The 24705-nt window shown below is 44.3% G+C and overlaps 1 protein-coding gene across 4 annotated transcripts in view; it reads left to right on the forward strand.

The window, feature by feature from the left end:
* The window catches only part of CLSTN1 (calsyntenin 1), a 66234-nt gene that overhangs the window by 35021 nt on the left and 6508 nt on the right, over positions 1 to 24705 (forward strand). Inside the window, exons 3-11 of one of the 4 annotated variants that reach the window (XM_045546196.1) lie at positions 10429 to 10458; positions 11647 to 11842; positions 13213 to 13421; positions 14633 to 14782; positions 14898 to 15083; positions 16633 to 16881; positions 17256 to 17377; positions 19917 to 20079; positions 23631 to 23687. In XM_045546196.1, the coding sequence (XP_045402152.1) occupies positions 10429 to 10458; positions 11647 to 11842; positions 13213 to 13421; positions 14633 to 14782; positions 14898 to 15083; positions 16633 to 16881; positions 17256 to 17377; positions 19917 to 20079; positions 23631 to 23687 (1362 nt within the window). The remainder of the gene's footprint in view (positions 1 to 10428; positions 10459 to 11646; positions 11843 to 13212; positions 13422 to 14632; positions 14783 to 14897; positions 15084 to 16632; positions 16882 to 17255; positions 17378 to 19916; positions 20080 to 23630; positions 23688 to 24705) is intronic. The other 3 variants (XM_045546197.1, XM_045546198.1, XM_045546199.1) reach the window with 3 other exon arrangements.

The raw sequence follows: 24705 nt of genomic DNA on the forward strand, positions 1-24705 counted from the left end.
TGATTGCAGTCAAGAATTCTGTATTTATTCCCTCAGGCCTTTCTTTGCTCCATGAGGTATCAGTTGTGTGTGGTCCCATTGTTAGTGGAGCACGATCCCACTACATTGTGATACCCTGTATGCTTACAAAGCATTTATAACAATGTTCCAGGCACTATTCTAAGTGCTTTACAAATATAGATTTGTATTTAATCCACAACAACCATAAGAGGTAAATGTGCTTTCTGCCATTCCCATTTTAAAGAGGAAACAAGGCATAGAGCAGTTAAATCGTTTGCTCTGGGCCACACAGCTGGTGTGTCACAGAGGCAGGCATCCACCCCAGGCAGGATGGCTCTTTACCACGAGGCCATAACTACATTTGTTACTGCAGGAAATTACAGAGGGAGGAGGAAGCGAAATGTGCATTGAGTGTTAACTTTGAAGGAAAAAACATCCATGCAATGTCATTTATTTTTCCTTTCACATTGCATTTAATTTTATTGTATCATTTATCAAACTTAATGTATTATAAATGAAATAATAACATAACATTTTGTATTTTTAGAGATTTTTGGGTTTTTTTTCTGGTATACAAAAAATTATACATTGGGATTTTTTTTTTTACTAACTATAAAAAAAAGCAATTTAGATCCAACCCATGTTGGTGACTTGATTTGTCATAGTTGACAGATGAGCCAGTGTTCTTTCTGGAGATTGTCTTGGGGGAGCACAGTTACTCTTACATTCTTTTTTCTTTCTTCCTTTTTTTTTTTTTGAAGATATAATTCATATACCATAAAAATCACCCTTTTAAAGTGTACAGTTCACTGGTTTTTAATATATTCACAAAACTGTGTAACTGTCAACCACTATCTAATTGCGGAACATTTGCATCGTCACAAGAAGAAACCCTTGCACCTGTTGGCAGCACTCCTCAGTTTCCTCCACCCCCGGCCCTTGGCAACCACTGTGGATTTGCCTCTTCTGGATGTTTCACATAAGTGTAATATGTGGCTTTTTGTGACTGGCATCTTTCACTTATAGCATGGCAATTTCAGAGTTTACCCATGTTGTAGCATCCATCAGTCCCTCATTCCTTTTTAGTGCTGGATAATATTCCATTGTATGGATAGAGCACATTCTGTTTATCCATTCATCCATCGATGGACATTTGGATTGTTTCTGCTTTGGGGCTGTTATGAATAATGCTGCCGTGAACATTCGTGTACAAGTCTTTGTGTGGACATGGGTTTCCAGTTCTCTTGGTATGCACCTAGGAGTGGAGGTGATACTCTTGACTGAAGCATGGGGTCCAGGTCCCTTTGGCACAGGAGTGAGCACTTGCATGGCGGGGAAGGGAGCACCTTCCCAGCTGCCATATCACCCCCTCCTCCGTCTTCTGTTGGCTTGGTACCATCCAGCCTAGAATATTGACCCTGTGGTACCACCTGGCTTGGCATACTGCCCCCGTGGTACCATCCAGCCTAGAACACTGCCCCCGTAGTACCGTTCAACCTCAAACAGTGCCCCCATGAGGCCAAGCAGTCTGACTCCTGCCTGGATTCTTAGGTTCAGTGTGTGAACATACAAGACGTGTGTGTGGGTAACCAATGGCGTTCACTTGTCAAAGCTCTGAAATCATGAGTAATGTTGGGAGCTCAGTCACTGAAGTGCCTTGTAAGTTGTCACTAATCAGATATCCGTGTTAAACAAAAAGTCTAGCCCAGATTGTTTTCTTGGGGTGAAACTAAGGGAACAAAGTCTTGGTATTTGTCAAGTATTTTAGGAAATTTAAATGACTCAATTTCTTATTCTACTTCTTTTCCTTAATCTGCTAAAAAGCCTGAGTAGACATGAGTAAGAAAACATATCCTACGTTTTGTGTATTTAATGAAGAGTTAAAAGCTAGAACCTGGTATGTGGGCCACATTGGTGCTGCTTTGAAAATGACACCTCTATTCTGCCTGCGTCAGAAGGCTGAGCGCTTCCCCTCCCCCTCCTTTTTAAGTGCTTCCCTTTAGTAGGTGGTTCTGTGCTGGCATTCTTTTTCCTTCCTTCCCAGATCCAGATTAAGTATGGATATTTTACAAGATTGGTTAAATAATAAGGATATGAATAGAATCCAAAATAAATTTCAGGCCAGACTCATTGGCTCACGTCACATGTAATCCTAGCACTTTGGGAGGCCAAGGAGGGAAGATCAGTTGAGGCCAGGGGTTTGAGATCAGCCTGAGCTAGAGGCGAGACCACATCTCTACAGAAAGTAGAAAAATTAGCCAAGCATGGTGACACATGCCTGTAGTCCCAGCTACTTGGGAGGCTGAGGCAAGAAGATCACTTGAGCCCAGGAGTTGGAGGCTGCAGTGAGCTATGACGCCACTGCACTCTACCAGGGCAACAGAGCAAGACCTGTCTCAAAAAAATTTTTTTGAAGGCAAGAATGGGAACTTTATTTTCACTGATATTCAAGTGGAACATGCTCGGAAGATCTGTGCTACTTTTCTCCATATTCTTGGTGGTTTATGTGATTCACATGCCTTGAGGATAGCTGATGGGGTTAACGACTGTCCTTCACTGCCCAATTTGCTTTTTTAGCGCATGCAGCTGAGTTTACATTGTGTTTGCCGCAGTGAATTGGATGTGTCAGGTTGATCTGTGTGAAATTGCCATTTTTGTATGTTGAAAATATAAAAATATTTGAAAAAAATTACAATTTCACATGGTTCAACCTAATAGAAGCTCATAATGCACTGAGTAGCAGTTTTAAGTAAGTATCTGGACGTTAGGACAGACATTTCATGTTAATTCACTAGAATGAGCTCTCATTTTGGATGTATTTGCCTTCCAGGAAAGGTTGGGGAACAATGATGATGAAATACTAGTTAACTATGCTAGATCTTCTAGAAAATATTAAAAATGTATAAAAGTTGGTCCCTATTCTCAAAGCCACTGATGATCTAGATGGGAAGGCAAAACCAGCATTGGCAGAGTTAGCCAGGGATCCTGGGAGGCGTGTAATTCAGTGCCGAGTGGAAAGGCAAAGATGGTGTAGGGTAAGAGGCCAGGGAGTGATTTGCAAGGCAGGGCCCACGTCCCCGTGAAGGATGGGTGGGATTTGCACAGGCAGCGACGGCAGGGGAGAGGTAGGAGCAGAGGTGGGAGCTGGTAGGGCTTCCCGGGGGTAGAAGGCGGGTTCACTTATGGGGCATGGAGGGGCATAGGGCTGGAAGTCAACTTGAGTCCATGTGGTTTTTGTTGCTGAGCTGAATAGATATCATCGTGCACGCAGTTTTCCAATTCTGTGTCCAGATCCCCTGGAGTCTGTGTGGAATTCAGGTTCGTGTGCTCCACACTCAGCCGACTAAGTCTGTACCTCCAAGGGTGGAGCCTAAGAAATTCGTACCAGCCAGCTGGGTTTGAAAACCACTGATGGGGCCAGTTTTTCTAGGTCTTCAGACTGTCTGCATTGGAGCCATCGGCAGCGCTCATTCAGAGTACAGATCACTGGACTCTGCCCCAGAACTGCTAAGTCAGAATTTCTGGGAATGGGGCTTGGAAAACCACATTTTTAACAAGCTTCCCAGATAGTTCTTGGCACCCTAGAATTTGAGAAGCAGTGCGTAGCTGATGAGGAACTTGTGAGAGTATAACCCTGGAGTGTGTGTGGTTATTATTACTGTATATTTAAGGCACCTTGAAAAGCTGTACTGATTACAGCCACATGTAAGCTTATCCCAGAAACTAGCCTGGACTAGCAAGCAAAGAAGCCAAAGTTCATAAAAAGTACAGGACAACCTGGACCCTTAGCTGCTAAGCTTGGGCACCAAGGCCAAGTAGAGCAGTGAGAAGTGGGTTAAGGAAGATGGTTGGATTCAGAGTTACATGGAAGGTGCACACTTGCTGCTCCATTTTTCATTTTTAACAGCTCCCTGATCTCTTCCCCATGGGGTACAGATGGTGGGTCCACAACCCATGACCCCTCCTCTCCTAGCCAAGTGTGTGTACAACCCAAGCTAGGCTAAACAGATGTTCTCTCTGTCCTTGGAATTTGAATATTGAGCATAGTGACAAAGATGCCAAGAACAGTTGCCATTCTATTCCATCTGTCCAGGTGGTTTTGCCATGGGACTGTTGTGATTCCTATTTCCTGGTCTCTGGAACTACCTTGGTATCTGGCTGTTTCCAAATCCCTTTTTCTGCAACCAGAGAGAACTGTTAGAGCCAGCACTAGTGACTTCCGTAAGGAATGAAGGAACCACTTTCAATTTAAGGGCAGGATGCCCTGAGAGCCGGGGAGACTTGTAGCAGAGATCACTCAGATTAGGAAGATGACTTTGAAGGAACAGCAGGGCCAGCCTGAAGCTGGGGTTTCTCAAAGGCACAGAGGAGGGAAGTGAAGAGTAAGTGCTGTCAGCTGAGAACCCTGGGGGTGACTTTGGAGATCTCAAATCAAGACTTGGTTGGGTTCATCTGTTTTTAATAATGTTTTGCTTTTAAAAAATTCTTCCGTAAAGTTCCTTCTGTCTATTTTAGATGGTCTTAGGGAAAGGAAGTGGGGGGAAAGAGACTGAGGAAGAGATTTGTCCCATTCCCAGCTAGCCGAGCTAGAGGTCTTCTGGGAAGCCTGGCAGGGCATCTTCAGCAGGTTTCAGGTGGATTCCCCCGCAGAGCCGTGCATGGAGTCTAGATTGAGTGGGAGGGGCAGGGCAGAACGAAACCAGAACGTGAGGGGTGATTTTGAGAGGTCCTTCCTTGCAGTGTGTGGCTTGTGTGAGGTTGAGGGAAGCCTGGGTTTAGGGCAGCCGAAGGGTAGGCTGTGCCTTTATTAATATGTGGTGACTCCATGCAATGCACATAACTGCTGTGAGCTGTACACACAGTGCAGGAAGGAGAGAGGGAAGGAGAAGGCAGTGACAACTTTGAAGTTTAAAAAATTAGCTCCTTCTCTTGCTAGATCTCAGAGAAAAAATAACAAAATAAGAAAATAAAACTTAGCTCCTGGGAGAGTGGAGTGTCACTGATGGAAATTGGTCTCTGGTGTGAGGGAGAAAGATATAAATTGAGTGTAAGTTTCAGAGGTAGCAGGATACTCACTATGAAAATATTTAAGGAATTGTTGAATTTGTTGGCCATGATAATGTTACTGTAGTTAAACAAAAGTCAGTCCTCTGTATCTGTGGGTTCCTAATCTGTGGATTCAGCCAACCTTGGATTGAAAATATTTGGAAGAAGATAAAAAGATGGGGCCGGGCATGGTAGCTCACACTTGTAATCCCAGCACGTTGGGAGCCTGAGGAGAGAGGATTGCTGGAGCCCAGGAGTTTGAGGCTGCAGTGAGCTATGATCACACTGGCACACTCCAGCCTGGGAGACAGAGCAAGACTCTGTCTTTAAAAAAAAAAAAAAAGATGGTGTGTCTGTATTGAATGTGTACAGAATTTTTGTCTCTTGTTATTCCCTAAACAATACAGTACAGGTTGAGCATCACTAATCTGATAATCTGAAATCCAGAATGTTCCAAAATCTGAAACTTTTCGGGCACTGACATGACGCCACAAGTGGAAAATTGCATGCCAGACCTCAAGTGATGAGTCACAGTCAAAATGCAGCGAAAACTTTGTTTCATTCAAAAAATTATAAGAAATAATTGTAGGCTAGGTGCGGTGACTCACGCCTATAATCCTGGCACTGTGGGAGGCCGAGGCAGGAGGATTGCTTGAGCTCAGGAGTTCAAGACCAGCCTGAGAGTGAGACTCCGTCTCTACTAAAAATAGGAAAAAAAAAAATCAGCTGGGTGTCGTGCTGTGCATGCCTGTGGTCCCAGCTACTTGGGAGGCTGAGGCAGGAGGATCACTTGAGCCCAGGAGTTTGAGGTTGCTGTGAGCTAGGCTGATGCCACAGCACTCTAGCCTGGGCAACAGAGTGAGACTCTTTCTCAAAAAAGAAAATAATACTAATTGTATAAAATTACCTTTAGGCTATATGTGTAAGGTGTATATGAAACTAATGAATTTCATGTTTAGACTTAGGTACCCTAGATAGCTCATTATGCATATGCAGATATCCCCACACCTGAAAAAAATTCAAAATCTTGAAACACTCTGTTCCCAAACATTTCAAATAAGGGATATTCAACCTGTACAACAACTACTTAGATAGCATTCACACTGTATTATCATCTAGAGATGATTTAAGGATGACGCACAAGAGGATATGCATGGGTTATATGCAAATGCACCGATTTATATCAGAGACTTGGGCATCCTCAGATTTTGGTGTCCAAAGGAGGTCCTGGAAGCAATCCCCCGAGCATACCGAGGGACAACTGTATTTATGCATGAACCAATGTAATGTCTAGGATTTGGTTTACAATACTCCAGCAAGCAAACCAGCAAGTTGCCAGGGAGAAATGAAATAGGCACCTGAGCTCGTCACCTTTCTCCCAATCATTTTTCTCTTTCTCTGTCCTTTAGTTCCAGTAATGACCCCATCAGCCAAAGACTGGGCAGTGACTCCAGACTTTCACTCTCTGTCCAGTTGGTTACGAAGTCCCTTCAGTGTTTCCTGCCAACGCTGTCCTTGTTCAGCCCTCATCCTGACGCATCTGAGGTGCTACCATAGTTGTGACTTGTTCACTGCCTCAGCCTTGCCCTGGTCGGATCTGTCTTCCTCATTAAAATCAGGGTTGTGGGTCGAATGAACAGACGGACCCACGCATGCAGTGGGCATCCTGGCTGGTTCTGCAGGCAGCTCAGCAGATTCAGCCCTGTCGTGCTCAGGGCCCGGGTCTGCCTGAGTGCAGAGCGCCTGCCACATCAGCCCACCTCCCTGGTGAGACAGTTTTTAAGTCATCATAGTTAAGGACACAGCCTGACTAGCAGTTTAGTAAGTACCAGTGGGTTTGAGGCACCAGGTCCTGTTCGTGGAACCCATTAAAGTGCCCGGCTTAAACACTCAAAATAGGCGAGGCTGCGTGCAAAAGATACAGTTACACGTTTTTGCTGTTCTCCTTATAAATGGATCAGATCTAGTCTTTTGGAGAATAGCCTGGAAATACACAATGAGTTTTTAAATGCATATTCTTATATTTGATAATCATACCTTTGAGACACTATTCCAAGGTAGTAGAATATATATTCCCCCTGCCAAACTGTAATACCGACGCACGCTCACAGCTGGTGTGCTAACTCCCAGTCCTCCCCCAGACCTTCCCTCCGGAGTCTTTCTCGTGTCCGCACAAAGCAGCTTCATCACAGTTTCTCACAACCCGACAGCGCTGCCCTCGCTTTCAGAGTGCAGCTGAACCTGACCGCTTCTCACCTTCCCGGTTCTGGCCCTCACCATCTCTTGCCAGGGTTACTCAGATAACTGTCTTTGTCCTTTGTCCTCTGATAGACTTATTTCAGCACACCAGCCAGAGGGGGTCCTTTCAGAACATAAGACATGCTCCGAACCCTCTGATCACGTCCTTCTTACTCAGAGGAAAAGCTGCAGCATAGCCAGCCTCACCTGCTGTTCTCCCCTTTGCTCAGCCACCCCAGCCACACAGACATCCTGATTTATGCCTCAGGGCCTTTGCACTTGCTGTCCCTCTGTTTGAAATTCCTCCTCAGTGGCTGGGCGCCGTGGCTCATGCCTGTAATCCTAGCACTTTGGGAGGCCGAGGCAGGAGGATAGCTTGAGGTCAGGAGTTTGAGACCAGCCTGAGCAAGAGCAAGACCCCGTCTCTACTAAAAACAGAAAGAAATTAGCTGGACAACTAAAAATATATGGAAAAAATTAGCCGAGCATGGTGGCGCATGCTTTGTAGTCGTAGCTACTCGGGAGGCTGAGGCAGAAGGATTGCTTAAGCCCAGGAGTTTGAGGTTGCTGTGAGCTAGGCTGATGCCACGGCACTCTAGCCTGGGCAACAGAGCGAGACTCTGTCTCCAAAAAAAAAAAAGAGAGAGAAATTCCTCTTCAGATACCACATGGCCTGCTCCCTTAGTCTCTCTAGTCTCCACTCAGACCTTGTCTTATCAGTGAAGCCTTCCCTGAATGCCTGAAATCTAAAATTGAAACACCCAGGCTGGTCTGAAGGTAGAATCAGTGATCTCAACTGATTGTTCACAGTTACAGATGGAACTCCTTGTTCTGCTCTTCCCCCTGTGTCACTACTGCATTTGACTAGTTTAAAACAAAAAACCTGAGACACTCTGGTGCCCTCCTGCATTGCGTATTCTGCCTCCCCTCATCGCAGTCTGATATCTCGGGGAGAGATGTAACGAGTTTACGACTATTGGCAAACAGTTCCACTTCTGATAATCTCATGGTCAGAAATGATCTCAAAGGCATTGCTCGAATGTGTCCAGCTCCTTATTTAGCAGCGCACTGCCTTGGCAGCATTACTCAGGCCACGTACCTCATCCTAGGGGACTTACATCTGCACTCACCGACGTGTGGCCTTTGTTAGGAAGGCACGCTGCCGTCACTGTCAGCTCAGATGCTCTGGAACTCACCATTTGTCTTTAGAGCAGTAAAATCCAAGTTGAAAACAGATGATTTCTGTGAATTAAAGCTGGGCAACCTGAATTATTTTTAAATGTGTTATGCAGTATTAATATACATCCAGAAAATACAATCATAATATAGTGAATTAGCACATCCTGGAAAGTGATTTGACATAGCTGATACCTGGCAGTTCTACTCATAGGTGTAGCTCTAGAGCAGAGATCAGCAAACTTTTGCTGTAAAAGACCAGACAGTGACTATTTTAGGCTTTGCATCCCATAGGGTCTCTCTTGCAATGATGTAACTCTGCAGTAAGCCCTGCCATTGCAGTGTGAAAGCAGCCAGAGGTCATACAATAAACCAATGAGCGTGTCTGTGTTCCAATAAAACATTATTTATGGACACCGATGTTCGAATTTAATTTCATTTAATTAATGTTGTGAAATACTGTTTTAAAAGGTTAAAACCATTCTTTGCAAGTGGCTGTTCCAGAACGGGCAGGTTGGATGTGGCCCGGAAACCATGGTGGGCAGATGTGGTCTAGAGCAGCGCTGTCCAGTAGAACTTGCTGCGATGACGGGAGGGCTCTGTGTCCACGTTCTCCTTAAAACAGTCGCCAGCCACGTGTGGCTGCTGAGCACTTGAAATGTGCCCAGTGTGACTGAGGAACTGGATTTTCAATACCGGTTCATGTTAACATGAAGTTTAGCTTACATTTGAATAGCCCCACGTGGCCAGCGGCTACCGTATGGGCAGCGCGGCTCTATAGAGGCTCTTGTGCACGTGTACCAGGAAGCACGGACAGAAATATTTGTTGCAGCATCGTCCGTAAACAGCAAAGCACAGGAATTATGGCATTCTCACATAAGGGAAGATGGTTAATTGATAGCAAACATTTGCTGGGTGCTCTCTTTATGCCAGGCAATGTCTTAAGCCCTTTACATGTTTTAACTCATTGGATTCCCACTATTAGGTAGTAGTGGAAAGTGGCTAAACTTCAGCGACGTACGTCGGCAAGGGTGATTGAATCTTAGATACAGAAGGTTGCAGGGGAAAGCAAATCACAAAAACCACATACCATATGATACCATTTTTAAAATCTTAAAAACAAGCAAAACAAAGGAACACTGCTCAGGGGAAATGTACAAACCGTTATTTTTAAAAGCAAGGGAGTCCAGGCTGTGTCACCTTTACAGGAGAGACGGTGCCAGTGGGGAGTGTGTGCTGTGTGTGTTGAGGGGCATTGGGACTGACCTGTTCCGATTGCACTCTGTGATAGAGGGTGTGGCGGGCAGGACGTGTGTTGACCGGGTATAACAGCGCAGAGCATCGTTTTCACGTAACAAAGACAGTGGCTGTGGTGGCACTGCTGCAGTGTTTAAATCTGGTTTCTGTTCACGTGTAAACAGGTGCTCTGTTAGCAGAGGGGTTTATATTTGCTGCCTTGGTTGGGTACTTTAGGTTAGAAAAACATTGTTATTTATTCAGTTCAAAAGGTTAAAACCTTTTGCTCCAAATTTTTGTTTCATTAAATCTAATGATGAGTTGAATGTTACCAGAATCTAGCTGAGAGAAGTTATTAATAGCTTGAAAATGAAAATCTGAAAACTGTAAAGTAACAAATAGGTTTACTTATTAATTGTTGTCATCAAAGTGTTCATTAAATGAATAAATGACACTTGAGGGTGTCAGGAAACTTTGCAGTAGTGTTTTGTCCTTCAGTTAGTGTAGCTGCAGAATGATGCAGTGGTTCATGGTAAGTTGGATTCAAAGTGAGGTTTTGTTACTGAGGATCCAGTTTCACTGTAGCAATCCTAGTAGCTGGCTGCTGAGCTCATTATTAAATTATATGTCAAGCTTTTCTGTGTAATATGTGCATCTTTGACTTTTTTCCTTATTATTCCGTCTTCGTTCTTTCCTGTATTACTGACATGGGTTTATCTTTTCTCCCTTTAGAGAGTTTTGAGGTGACAGTCACCAAAGAAGGTGATAAAGGGTTCTTTCTATCCCCCTTATGAGTATTAACCCACTAACTTTGTTTATAAAATTGGGAATCAGCCCTTAAACAGAAGAAACTGTCATGCTCTTTTACCCTATTTATTCTCCTACTTTGTTTCTATTTTAAAACATATTGACGGAAATTATATATAACCAGACCCTTGGTTAGAAATATCTGGAAATCAGACATCCATTTGAACTGTGTGGATCATACTCCACATTTTTGTGTAATTGAACTTCAGAGACTTAAGAGATTTGCTTCATAACAATTTTCTATTTCGAATTGTGGAAGAGTTCAGTCTCATTTTTATGTGAAGAACATTCTGCACAGTTTTACGTAAACCTCAAAACATTTATAATTGTTCTCCCATGGGCAAGAATGGAAACATAGATTTTTAACTCCTAATTAAGCTTGTGAGCCAATTCAGCTGTAGTTAAATTCCTAGGCTGGTGTCTTTTTCAGGTTTGATAGGATAAAGTCCGAAACAAAGGGAAATCTAGCAGATCCCTCCCCATGATAGAAACCTACGTCTTAATAGTGGATAATAGCTGTTGAAATGGATGCCTGAAAAGTTGGTATTTCTACCTGTCTCATTTCGTAGTTTGTTTTGATTCCCTAATTTTAGCCAGGCTCATTGCACAGGAAGACTTGTTTCTTTTGATTTTTTCCTTTTTTTTTTTTTTTGGACAGAATTTCTGTAATTACGGTGCTGATCCTATATCTCACGCTTCTTCCTCTCTCAACACTTAACTGCATTTTAGCTTCTCTCTGGTCCAAATCAAAGTCGCCGCCTGGCCCTCCCGGTGGCTGGGGCAGCACTGGCGGTCTCAGGCCTTGGCTGTTTGCTAGTGACACTCCGTTTACCCTCGAGCTGTCTTAAGTGCTCCTGTGGAATGCCTGTCTATATTTTCTCTTTCTCTCTTTTGTATTCCTGCATGAATGGATGCAAAGTAAACAAGTTGCTTGGAAAGCCAGAAAACGCTTCTTTTTACTAGAGCCCCAGAACTCCCCCGTGTTAAAGCACCGCGCCCTGCTTTCCACAGACCCTCAACCCCCTGGCTGCCGAATTGTTGTCACTTATTTTCTTTTGGGGTGGAGAGATGGGGAGGGAGGAGGGCAAGGTGTAGAAGGTCTGTGTGGCAGAAGTTCTAACCTGCTCTGCTTTGACTCCCCAGGTGAGATTTGTGGCTTTAAAATTCACGGGCAGAGTGTCCCCTTTGATGCAGTGGTAGTGGATAAGTCCACTGGTGAGGGCGTGATTCGCTCAAAGGAGAAGCTGGACTGTGAGCTGCAGAAAGACTACTCGTTCACCATCCAGGCCTATGACTGTGGGAAGGGACCCGACGGCACCAACGTGAAAAAGTCTCATAAGTAAGCAGGCTGGGCGAAGAGTGGAGACAACCAAGTAAACATGTGTGCGTGCAAAGAAAACAACGGTGACTGTCGCCTTCTCCCGGGACTTTCTGTGTTTTTGAGATAGAAGGCAGACGTTAGTTCTCGAGGGTCCGTGATTAGATTGTAGGCTCTTCGAGGGCAGAGTCATGGTTTGTCTGTCTGTCCCTGTGTACGGCTCCTAGCAAGAGCCTGGCACATATTAGGTTTTGAATAAATAAATGAGTGAGTAATTTCCTCCCACCAGATACTCTATTAAAGAAACTAAGGCCCTACATTAAAAATTCAGAAAGCCCACGTTTTCCTGAGGAAGATTATTTTGTTATATTTATCTTTCACCATAAATCCTAAAAGCCTAAAATTAATCACTGTTGGTGGGAGTGAGCTGCTGCCCGCCGCTCGGGGACTCCTGGCGTAAGGAGGAGAGGACTTCAGACGAGACGTAGACTTAGAGTTCTAGTCTTTTCTGCACCACTTGCTAGCCCTCTGACGCTAGGCAAATTTGATTGTTTTGGGGCTCAGTTACTTAGTACATTTCCTAAAGAAAGGGGCACATGGGCCAGACGGTGTCACACGACCCACTGTTGAGTGTCAGAGCAGGGCCCTGGAATGAGGAGGCTCTTGGTGAACAGCGTGGTGCCGAGTGCCAGGGAATCACTCATCTTCTTACGCGGTGTGATGATACCGCGTATTTTGACCAAAGACCTTGTCCGATTCCGAAACGTGCCCTGATCAGCAGCCCTTGAAACCCACAGTTTTCTCTATTTGTAGCCTGGTCTGAGGACACCTTAATTCTCTTGATGACCGAGCTGGAGTCATGGGAAGTAGTGACAAGGGGTTGCCCTTTTTGAGCTCCTAGGTGTGTTGAATCAGTACTGGGTGATGCCATGTCTTTGTCCTGTTCCTTATAAGTAGGACAGAATTCATTTTAACTCTCACAATCAGACCTTCCCGTGCTGTCTCTGTTTCTTCGTTAGCTCTAAGGATTTTGCAACAAAATATACTTAATAATAGAGGGCAAACAGGTGTCTGATATAGTTTATCTCCCTTTTGCACATCCTGTTCCATGTTGTCCAAGAAAATCCTAAGCCTCTTGTAATTTATATTATTGCTTTTTTGCCTTATTCTTAGGACATGGAAGCATCAACCCAAATCCCTATTTTAACTTTCTGTTGTCTCCATGCTGAATTAAAAACAATGACTAGTTTGGTTCAACTTTTGTCTTCATTGTATGACATTCATGAAACAAGGTATCAGAAAAAGGAAATTTTAAGAGTAGGGTGGAATTGGTATCCTTCGGGTAAAAAAAAAACACAACAAAGACAAATCTCTTTTTCCCCTTCGTCCAGAGCAACTGTTCATATCCAGGTGAACGATGTGAACGAGTTTGCGCCCGTGTTCAAGGAGAAGTCCTACAAGGCGACGGTCACCGAGGGGAAGCAGTACGACAGCATCCTGAGAGTGGAGGCCGTGGACGCAGACTGCTCCCCGCAGTTCAGCCAGATCTGCAGCTATGAGATTGTCACTCCAGACGTGCCGTTCGCCGTCGACAAAGACGGTAAGAGCAGACGGGCAGGTTTCCCTTGGCTAGATGCGCGGTCTCTGGGCGGACGGTCCCTCCTCACCCCACTGGCTTTAAACCCAAGTTTAGGTGCTTCATCAGAACTTTGTGCAGTTGAAGTGCGTTTGCTTCTAGTTAGTTTTCACATTGTCCCCCGTCAGCTGCTTCTCTGGAGCCTGAAAGTCTGTGTTCTCTTGTGGGGCTCTCTCTTTTTTTCCTTTCCCACCAAAATCAAATAAAAATTTATTTGAATTTATTTAAAAAAACACTTAGCATGTTTTTACTTTTTTATCTTTTCATATTTTAATCCAAATGCATCTGAATGAGACTAACGTTTAGTTAGTCTGTTTTCTCTTCTCCGTTAAATTTGAATCTTCTGTCTCATCTTGAAGATGAGGATTTATACCTTATCACCACGGCCAGGCCCCTCCGTCCTGAGTGATTGAACAGAAGTAATTCCCTCTAGCGTTCAGCTTCTTTGTAAGCTTATAGCTTCTTAGTAAGGCAGTGTCTCCATCGTTAATTAATGCACAGTCCAGAATCTTTGATGGGATTATGGACATTGCAAACACTTGCAGACATTCCGCACTCATATTCAAAAAGCAGGCTTCTGTGGGTGGGGTGGGAAATCTCTCTCTTTTTTCCTCTTTCTTCTTATAACAAAGTAGATCTTTTAGGAAGAAGTCTTTAATGCAGCTTGATCTCATATTTAATATTTGAAGTACTTGAATTATTTTGTCTTTTTGATCTCATATATATGTATGTAAACTTTTAAATCTTAATGTAAAACCAAATGTCGAACTGTTAGAGTAATTAAAGGTCAGATTATGTAGACTCATCCCTTCTGTTTAAACACTTCAAGTTGGATTTAGTGTGTGTTTAAGCTCAGGTAAGACAGGTCATGTGTTAAGCATCTCAAGTGTAGATTTATTTCTAAGTCGGTATTTACAGGGCTTGAAGCACATGCATTCTGTGTTTCAGCATAGGACAGTAAAGGTAAAAACAGCATGGGTTGGCCGGGTGAGGTAGCTCACGCCTGTAACCCTAGCACTCTGGGAGGCTGAGGCGGGAGGATCCCTCGAGCTCAGGAGTTCGAGACCAGCCTGAGCAAAAGCGAGACCCCATCTTTTTTTTTTTTTTTTTAAATGGAATGAAATTAAAAAACAGCGTGGGTTTTGGCCCTCACTGTTGTTTTTTTCCTCTGTAAGGTTATATAAAAAACACAGAGAAGTTAAACTATGGGAAAGAACATCAGTATAAGCTGACCGTCACTGCCTATGATTGCGGGAAGAAAAGAGCCACGGAGGATGTTTTGGTGAAGATCAGCATTAAGCCCACCTGCACCCCCGGCTGGCAAGGTGAGCTTCGTTCTCTCGTCTGCACTCACCACGTCTGCTCTTAACTGATGCACCACAGAAACCTAATGTGTGAGTTTTCCTCCCTTCCTCTGTGCCGAATGGGGGACCAACGCAGGATGGAACAATAGGATCGAGTATGAGCCTGGCACGGGCGCCTTGGCTGTCTTCCCAAACATCCACCTGGAGACGTGCGATGAGCCGGTGGCCTCTGTGCAGACCACGGTGGAGCTGGAGACCAGCCACATAGGCAAAGGCTGTGACCGGGACACCTACTCCGAGAAGTCCCTTCACCGACTCTGTGGTAAGGAGACCTGGTGTTCCTGAGTCCGGCCGTTTTCCCTGAAGGCGAGAGAGTCCCTCACAACTAGAACTGTGTGTGTGTGTGTGTGTGTATGTGTGTTGTGTTTGTGGTTACAAACCGTAGCAGAGACTCTGCGTTTCCTAGGTGGCCTGTTGCCTTACTGGGCAATTTTCACACCGGTTACGCTTTGAGGGGTACATAAGCCCCTAAAAGTCTATTCAGAGTATTACATGTATGTGCATTCGAAGTGGCCTTTTCATAATCAGAAGTGTCTTTTGTGCTTCGAGAGCTACTTGGAAACAACTTTGCAGGGAGCATTTTCATAAACTGATCTATTTTCTCACTGGCTTGATAACAGCCGCAAGATTTGGGCAACTAGTTTTTCTTTTATAATTGAAAATTGTCATACGGTAAATAAGCAAAAGGAGACAAGTGCAGACTGTGCTAGCTCATCCTGATGGTGAACATCGGATGTTTTGTGACTTGCGTCCAGTTGTTCATAGCCGTGTACACAAATACGCGTAAGTTCAGAGGTCAGAACATTTTCTATTTGAACCTATGCACATAGGTATAATGTATAAAACTTATTTTCTCTCTCATACTGCCACTGTTTTTTATGGTATGAAATGAACATTTTCTCAGCAAAATAAAGTTAGGAAGAACAGAGAGAATTTAATATTTGAGTGCATATTATATGCTAGGTACTTCTATTAGTACACGTGTTTTAACTAAATCTTCCTGACAGGCTTACGCAGTAGGTGGCGTTGCTCTTGTCATTACAGAGGGATTAGTCGAGACTGAAGGAGGTCGACTAGCTTACCTGAGGCCTCATTTTTAGGGAAGAGTAGAGCTGAGATTTGGACCGAGGTCTGATGTTACTTGAAAGATCGGGCTGGTCCCGCCGGGTCATGCGACTGAGAGAGCTTGCAAAGTATATTTCTGTGGACAAATTTAAAGATTTTGAACTTGGCAGGCAGTATGCAACAAGTGTTGTAAAAAACTCTTTTAGGTTCCTTGACTTAGTAATCTTATTTCTAGGAATGTATCCTAAGGGAATAATGATGGACGCACACAGTCACCCAGCAAGGCAAGGTTTACAACAGGGAAAAATTAGGAACAGCCTCAGGCTCCATCAGGGAGATGGGCTAAGTAAATTACAGTGCAACGAAATTATATTCAGACATTTTAAATTATGCTGTGGAATAGTATCAATAAGAATATATGTGCATTATGTATACAGCAGCACTCCATTTTTATTAAAAAATACATTATATGTGTATACATTTATAGAGAGAAGATTGGAAGTGTTTATACCCAACTGGTATGTATGTGGCTGGGGTTACAAGAAATGCTTCATTCTCCCCCCCTGAAAAAACAAACAAACAAACAAAAAACGGGGTTGTTATTACTTTGTAATAAAAACTCTTGAGGAAAGTCAGCTGGAACTGGCAAATTGTATCACGGTAAGGTAAGGGCCCTAGCGTGCTTTGAAGGGCGTATTTGCCTTCCAAGTTCCTCATGTCACTCATGCCGGGTGTTGCGGTTTCAGGCGCTGCCTCTGGCACCGCCGAGCTGCTCCCTTCCCCGAGCAGCGCCGCGAACTGGACCCTCGGGCTCCCCACTGACAACGGCCACGACAGCGACCAGGTCTTTGAATTCAACGGCACTCAAGCGGTGAGGATCCCAGACGGCATCGTCTCGGTCAACCCACAAGAGCCTTTTACGATTTCCGTGTGGATGAGACACGGGCCTTTCGGCAGGAAGAAGGAGACAATTCTTTGCAGTTCAGACAAAACAGGTGGGTTTGCTGTCGTACCCCAGTCCAGGACACGCAGTCGCTGGAGACGGCCGCCTCCTCCTTCCCCCGAAGCTCCCAGCAGGCCAGTTGGCCACAGACATTGTTCTGCACGTCATGCGAGGGGCACTTTGTCCTCGAAGGCCCCTTCGGCACTTGGGACCTGTTAGTTTCTACCCAGTGCATTGTCAGCAGTCATCACGGGCCCAGCTTCTCAGCAAAACCCAAGTGTGTTTGCTTCCAAACCCTGCCATGGCCCAGCCGGGGAGTTCGTTTGTGCAGAAAAAATCGTGTCTTCCAAATCCATTCAAGGAATAGCCTTTCCGTCTCCCGTGAGTCTTAAGCAGGCAATTTACCCAGAGAAACTGCCTTTGCAGATATGAACCGGCACCGATACTCGCTCTACGTCCACGGGTGCCGGCTTATCTTCCTGCTCCGCCAGGATCCTTCCGAGGAGAAGAAATACAAACCTGCAGAATTCCACTGGAAGCTGAATCAGGTGTGTGAATGGCACTCTCACTAATTATGATCTTTTAAGAGAGATTAACTACGTCCTGCAACCTTGCACGTGACTGGCTGTTTATAGCCAATTTATGTTTGTGATTTTATGATTTCTGTGTCTTTGGGTAAAAGAGTAACAGCTTAAATTGTTTAATGCCTTTCTACTGAAAACCTAAGTTTTTTTAACATGTATTTAATACACAAAGAATTGACATTAAAAATATGTATTTTAAATTCAAAATACTGTTATAGTTTATTGAAATAAGCAGCATTTGCTTAAAAATTTGGGATTGAGATCCTTGGTTTTATTTATTATTTAAGGCCTTGGCTCCTAAACTATGCCAAGGAGCCCTGGTGGCTCAGGAATTCAGGGGAATCACAGAATATTTAAAATGTTCAAGGAACCAGCAATCTTGACATCTTTCAGGTAGCACACAAACTCCTACTGCTTGAGCTAGTTTACAGTTTTGACCTTAGATCACATTACATTCCCTTCGATGATATCATGTCCTTGCAAAGCTAATTTTCCAGCAGTTGCTGTGATAAAAAGCAATTATCATGTGAAAAAACCCATGTGTTACAGGAAATGAGGGGGTGCTGTAACCCACGGAAGCCTCATTAAAATCAGAACAGACCATTTCTTCTCTTGGTTCAGGGACAAGAATGGAACCTTTGGTTTTAGCTTCATTTTGTTTGGCTCATGGAATTATTTGGCAAAAGCTGACATACTCTTATATGTGCCTATAGCTGCTAAAATGTAACATTATCTAAAATAGTTATAAGATGTTAATAGATAAAAATGGAAGAGCCGAAATGAGAAGGGAAAAGAGTGTGTCCAGTTGGCAGCATTCATCTCTTATTGATGGCATTTTTATTTACATAAATAATTCTCAGGAACTTCCACTATAATTTTTTTCAAGAAACTAAAGAAAAGTATAATCTGGAAGAAATATTTTACAGCATAGGTAGACATTTTAGGTACAGTTCTGTTAGAGTAACCAGTCTGTATTTACATATTCAATTTCTTCTGATTACATGCTTTTAAAAACTTTAATATGGACTCAACTCTACTGTTTCCACAATCTTTGATTAAAAATGTTAAACCATGAACCAAACTGGAATTTGTTTAATAGGCTGCCATGGAAGTTTCCCCATTTTCTGTGGTGTTTGACAGGAGGAATTGAGAGGATACCACTGACTAAGTTATGTAATTCCTATAATAAGCAAGTAAAAATTTTAAATTGGTTTCCAAAAGAAAAATTTAATATGGAAAATTTCAGATATAAATAAAAAAACAGATCAGTATTAAAAAAAACCCTGTGTGCCCTACACCCAGCTTGGATAATTGTGAACTCACTGTCAGCTTTGTTTCTGTCACTGTTACCCCCCACTCACCGTTAACAACTGTTATTCCCCACTCAAAAATTACTTAATCATTTTTAGGAAATCCCAGATAGAGCATTTCTTTCTCTGCAGACATACATATTTCATTATGTATCTCTAATAAGCATAATCACAATGCTTTTTTGACATCTTAAAAAATTTAATAAAATTTAATATCATCAAATATCCAGTGTTCAAATTTCAAATTGTATCATAAATGTTTTTGCTTTTACAATGTGTTTGTTTGAATCACAATCCAAATGAGGAGCCATACGTTGCAGTTGGTTGAAATATGTTCATGGTGCTCATTCATGACAGGAAAGGAGTGTTGGTTTAATTTGGCATGTCATCTAGTTATATGTTCATATTTATTTAGGTTATCAACTTTGAATGGAAGGAGAAAATACATGTACTATAGTGTACCTTATTCTGAGCTTGGAGGTACTTTTTATTTTGATCCAGAAAGGGCACGGCCAGTTGGCAAACTAACTCAGCCCTTTAGAGAGCTGGTGTCCTGCTGTTGGCAGAGGAGCACCCAGCAACCCCCATCTGGGGGCTCTGTCCTGTGACGAGGGAGCAGTGAATGCAACCTAGTTTGAAATGCCTTAGAGATGACAATGCTGCCTTGGCTCTTTTTGGTGAGGTGTATTTGCAGGTATTTTGTTGTTTTATTTATTTATATATATATATTATTTATTTGTTTGCTTTTCTTGAGACAGGGTCTTGCTTTGTCGCCCAGGCTAGAGTGCAATGGTGTCATCATAGCTCACTGCAGCCTCAAACTCCTGGGTTCAAGTGATCCTCCTGCCTCAGTCTCCTGAGTGGCTGGGACTATAGGCACCCACCACCACGCCTGGCTAATTTTTCTCTTTTTTGTAGAGATGGGATCTCACTCTTGCTCAGGCTGGTCTTGAACTTCCTGGCCTCAAGTGATCCTCCCACCTCAGCCTCCCAGAGTGCTAGGATTACAGGCATGAGCTACCACGCCTGGCCGCCTTACTGTTTAATCCTTTTCCTTTTAAGGAAGACAGATATTCACATGGGTGATTTGTTTCCCACACCCAGTTGTATTACATTTATCCTGTGTCCGTTCATGGTGGATGAGAGGGAAGTTGGCATTTCAAGCCCCTAACCCTTCCCTTTGCCTCTGGTAGGTCTGTGATGAGCAGTGGCACCACTATGTCCTCAACGTGGAATTCCCAAGTGTGACTCTCTACGTGGATGGTGTTTCTCATGAGCCCTTCTCTGTGACTGAGGATTACCCACTTCATCCATCCAAGATAGAAACTCAGCTTGTGGTTGGGGCGTGCTGGCAAGGTAAGGGCACCGCCCCAGCACTGGCAGCCCCGCCCAAGTCCCGGGAATTAAGTAATACCTCCTCACTGTTTGGTAACAGCTGGCTCTTACCAGTATTTTACAGCCTTTACCCTCCTTTCTTTTCTCTTTCCCCCCATCCTGTGCGTAGCCTTTCTGGGGACACTGCTTATGCCCCACGCTAGCATAGCTCTGTCCGTGGCCCTGCAGTAAAGGTGTGTTACGAGGCTGAAACACACCGTCACCTTTCCAGGGAACCTGGGAGGAAGCATTAAACAATGTAATTGGGGAACGAATTTATAAATTAATCTGTTTATTGAAAAGTTAACAAGGATGAAGAAGCAACAGTCAACAATCAAAGGACACAGATAGAAGTGTGCTTTGGACCTGGAGGGCTCTTCCAAAGTGCTTATCCCTGGATAACCTTGTGGGAACACCGGGAGGGGTCTGTTCACCTTCAGCAAGTGCCACGTCTGGAGAGGGTGCTGTGGAAGCCTCTGGTGAAGGACTAGGGGTGAGATACACTAAGCACGGAAGCAATCGTGCCGTTTGGTTTTTTTTTTAAGACAGAGTCTCACTCTATTTCCCGGGCTAGAGAGCCCTGGCATCAGCCTAGCTCACAGCAACCTCCAACTCCTGGGCTTAAGCGATCCTCCCACCTCAGCCTCCCGAGTAGCTGGGACTTACAGGCATGTGCCACCGTGCCTGGCTAATTTTTTCTATGTGTATTTTCAGTTGTCAAGCTAATTTCTTTCTTTCTTTTTTTTCTTTTCTTTTCTTTTCTTTTTTTTTTTTTTTTAGTAGTGATGGGGTCTTGCTCTTGCTTAGGCTGGTCTCGAATTCCTGAGCTCAAACGATCCACCGATCCACCCGTCTTGGCCTCTCAGAGTGCTAGGATTACAGGCATGAGCCACTGTGTCTGGCCTCAACCGTGCCATTTCTTTGAGCTTACTAGGTTGGAGGCCGTGTGCCCGTTATTCTCTGAATGTCACCTCACTCAGTCCTTACGGTTTTACAGTGGAAGAAACTTAGGCCCAGGGAAGTAACAAGCCCAGGGCCACCCAGCTGATTAGTCGTGGCGCTAGGACGTGAACCCCAGAAGCCTGTGCACGCTGGGCCACACTCGGGCCCACTGGACCAGTAGTCTTGCCTGAGTCTTTCTGTGCCCTGGAGCCCTTTGGCGGTCTGGGGAAGCCTTTGGACCCCTTCTCAGAATAATTTTTTAATAATAATCTTTAAAATATATAGGATTTCAAAGGCAGCCAATCAAATTGATGAAATACAGTTATCAGCATACTAAAAGATTAAATTTGTGAAATAGTAATACTTGTGGTGCTTTATTAACAAATGAAAAACAAGCTTTAGCAGCAGGTCCAATCATGGCCATAATTTCAAAGTACTAAGGGGCTTTGTGACAATACTTTGTGGTATCTGCAGCAGCCGTGGCCTGATGTGAAAATACCAGTGATTTCTACTGATGACAAAGCCACGACACAGCCAGCATTGCTGTGGTCTGTACCTGCATCTATAACCAAAGGATGTGCTGCATGTCTAAAGTTAGTGGAAATGACCATGTGATTTTTTTTTTTCCCATTCAAGTTCATGGACCCCCCCTCAGTCTACCCTGGAGGTTCTCGACCCCCCCACTCTGACCCTTGCACTTGACTCTGTGCTGTGTCATTTCAAGGTGCCATCATCACTAATAGACCATTTATTTCTTTTCTCCTTATGGAAACATTGTATCTTGAATTAGTTTAGAAATTTATGAAAAAGCCTAATTCTCAAGACAGACTTGCTTATTTTAGGAGTATTTGAATTTCACAATTTTCCTGCAGATTTCCAGAGTTAATTTAGCGAAAATTCATCCATGAGAAAATGGAACATGAGGCTGGGCGTGGTGGCTCATGCCTGTAATCCTAGCACTCTGGGAGGCCGAGGTGGGAGGATCGGTCGAGGTCAGGAGTGCGAGACCCCCATCTCTACTAAAAAATAGAAAGAAATTAACTGGATAACTAAAAATATATAGAAAAAAATTAGCCGGGCATGGTGGCATATGCCTGTAGTCCCTGCTACTCGGGAGGCTGAGGCAGGAGGATTGCTTGAGCCCAGGACTGTGAGGTTGCTGTGAGCTAGGCTGACACCACGGCACTCTAGCCCAGGCAACAGAGTGAGACTCTGTCTCAAAAAAAAAAAAAAAAAGAAAAAGAAAATGGAACATGAGACTGAGGAATGAAAAATACATTATTAGGGATACAGGAAATTTTTAGTTGATATTCCTAAAATTCTAATTCAGATTTCCTTCCCAAACTAAACAATAATTTCTGAATAACTGTTTTAAAAATAAGAATATAAGTGTAAACCTAAATGTTACTTTACATTCTGGGGGCTTTGCTGCCTTGGTTAAATAAACCACCGTGGCCCTGCCGCCTTCGATTCCTGTTCATGTCACGATATTCTCCGCCGTCATATAGCAGCTACTTTTCATCTTTCGTCTCTCTCTACTTCAGCCTTTTCAACATCCTCAGGCAGAAAAATTCACTTTAGTTTCCAAATCAGACGCAAATTCTTTAAAATGTAGCTAACAGGGAGAAGGAGCTCCTTTTTCCTTCCAGTGGATTCGAGGTCCCTTTCCTTACGGATTCGCCGGCGAGCCTGGCTGTAGCAGCAGCTTCATCTCACAAAGCTGTTGCAGAGCAGCCGTGGAGGGTGTGGAGGCAGCAGGTGAGCTGTGTCTCACCTGGGCTTCACCTGGGCACACCTCTGGCCTCACCCCATAATGCGGAAAAGGTGCCCTAGCAAATTGTAGAGGCCAGTGCCGTGATGCCAAAAAACGTTAATTCTATTCTCAGCCGCTGGGTATGTGCCATCCCAGTACGGTGTGTGCCCTGAGCACTGGAGCAGGAGCTAGAGGAGCTGTTATGGGTGGTTAGGGTCCCCAGGCCCACCACGGGTTATGTTCTTGAACCTCGGAGCCTCCCTTTCCATTCAGAAAAACTGGTTTAAATGTCTTCTCTGTTGCTTAGAGGTTAAGACAGATGCAAACTTGTTTTGAGCATCCAAAAAATAGGGACTTTCACTTTCAAGGGCCATATACCAGGCTTTGGGCACTTTTGTGTGCTGTTCCATTTTGTCTGCACAAAATGCCTTCCCTGTTAGGAAGCAAGTGCAGGGTTCGGTGTTATTTATATCTGGAACGACGGTGCGCCTCCTTGGAACGTCCTACTTCGTAGCACGGACTGGGGAGATCAGTGAACGAGCTTTTATTCTTCTTACTTTGAATCGAATCCATGCGTTGGCAAGGAGGATGTGGGAAGATGGAATAAAATAATACAAAAAGGGTGTAGGGGGAGGGGTAAGTATCGCTTCTGGGGAAATGGGACAAGTGTTCACAAGCGCTTGCGTCCAGGTGGAGTTTGTCCCAGAGAAAGACAAGAAGGGAATGTTCTCTTTGTGTTTTGTGCTCGGTTGCTTGAAAACTGATTTCAAAGTCCACTTTGAATGAAGACCCTAACCTCTTGGTCCTTCTCTACTGTCTTTGTCTTGCTTTTCTACAGAGTATTCAGGAGTTGAAAATGACAATGACACTGAGCCTGTGACTATGGCCTCTGCAGGTTGCTGGATTTCTTTTCCCTACAGCTCACTGTTGTGTTTCATTACAAGATGAGACATTGATTCATTCCACGTGTTGCATGCAATGCCCAGGTTGCATTCCAGCCCCAACGCCACCGCGCGGCCCCTCTGCCTCACGCTTCCCCATCGCTTCCCGGCTCCCCTTGTCTGCCCGTCCCGGCCCCCGATGGCAGATGATGCGTTTGGGCACCCGCCTGTGGGATCCACCCCCCCACATCGAATGTTACCCTCATCCCACTGCATGAGGCTCCCTGCCAAACCTCACAGGCCAGGTTGGGGGCTCATGCGGCTGAGCCACAAGACAGGAAAAGACTTGTTTCAGATAGTCTTTCCTGATCGACGCTAAAATTTTAAATAGAAGTTTTTTAGAAATTTCAATCCCTAGTGATGATGCCCTTATCCAAATGAGACCTGTTGCTGAAAATGTGTCTCTTCCTTATCAGTTTAAGAACAAGGGTTAGCTTCACCTGTTTCGGGCTCTTCGTTGTAGTCTCTGAAGGGCCGTTTTGTGATGTTTTCCTCCCGTATCTCCACTTCCCAGTTACCCTTGGTGGTAGGAGAAGGAAGGATGGGCGCTCAGCATAGTAGCAGCTGTCTGCAAGGCCTGGGAGTGTGCGTACTTTCCGGCTCAGGGGGCGATTTTGCGTCCCTTCATCCTGGTAGCCATGCTGGCGTAGGCTCACCCCCAAGCGTGTGCATTCCCAGAGCGTGAGAGTTAGAAAAAGTCCCCACTATGGTCCAGTGGGTGGGGAAGGCAGTGTCTGAAGAGGCTGGTGCTGGAAGGAGATGTCACTGTGCACCTGGTGATGGGTACAGGGTTGGCCACTCTTAGTGGGAGTGGCCAGACGTGTGGGCACACTCGGGACCTCGTGGCTTCGGGTGAGGGACCCCCAACTCCTCTTTTCTCTAGGCCATGTGCATGATCATAAACAGTTTAATTTCCTCATTGCGCTTCCATGTAGATTGCAAGGCTAACAGGATTTGGTATGAACTAACCCG

The sequence above is a fragment of the Lemur catta genome, chromosome 3 (genome assembly GCF_020740605.2).
Source record: "Lemur catta isolate mLemCat1 chromosome 3, mLemCat1.pri, whole genome shotgun sequence".
Taxonomy (NCBI): Eukaryota; Metazoa; Chordata; class Mammalia; order Primates; family Lemuridae; genus Lemur; species Lemur catta.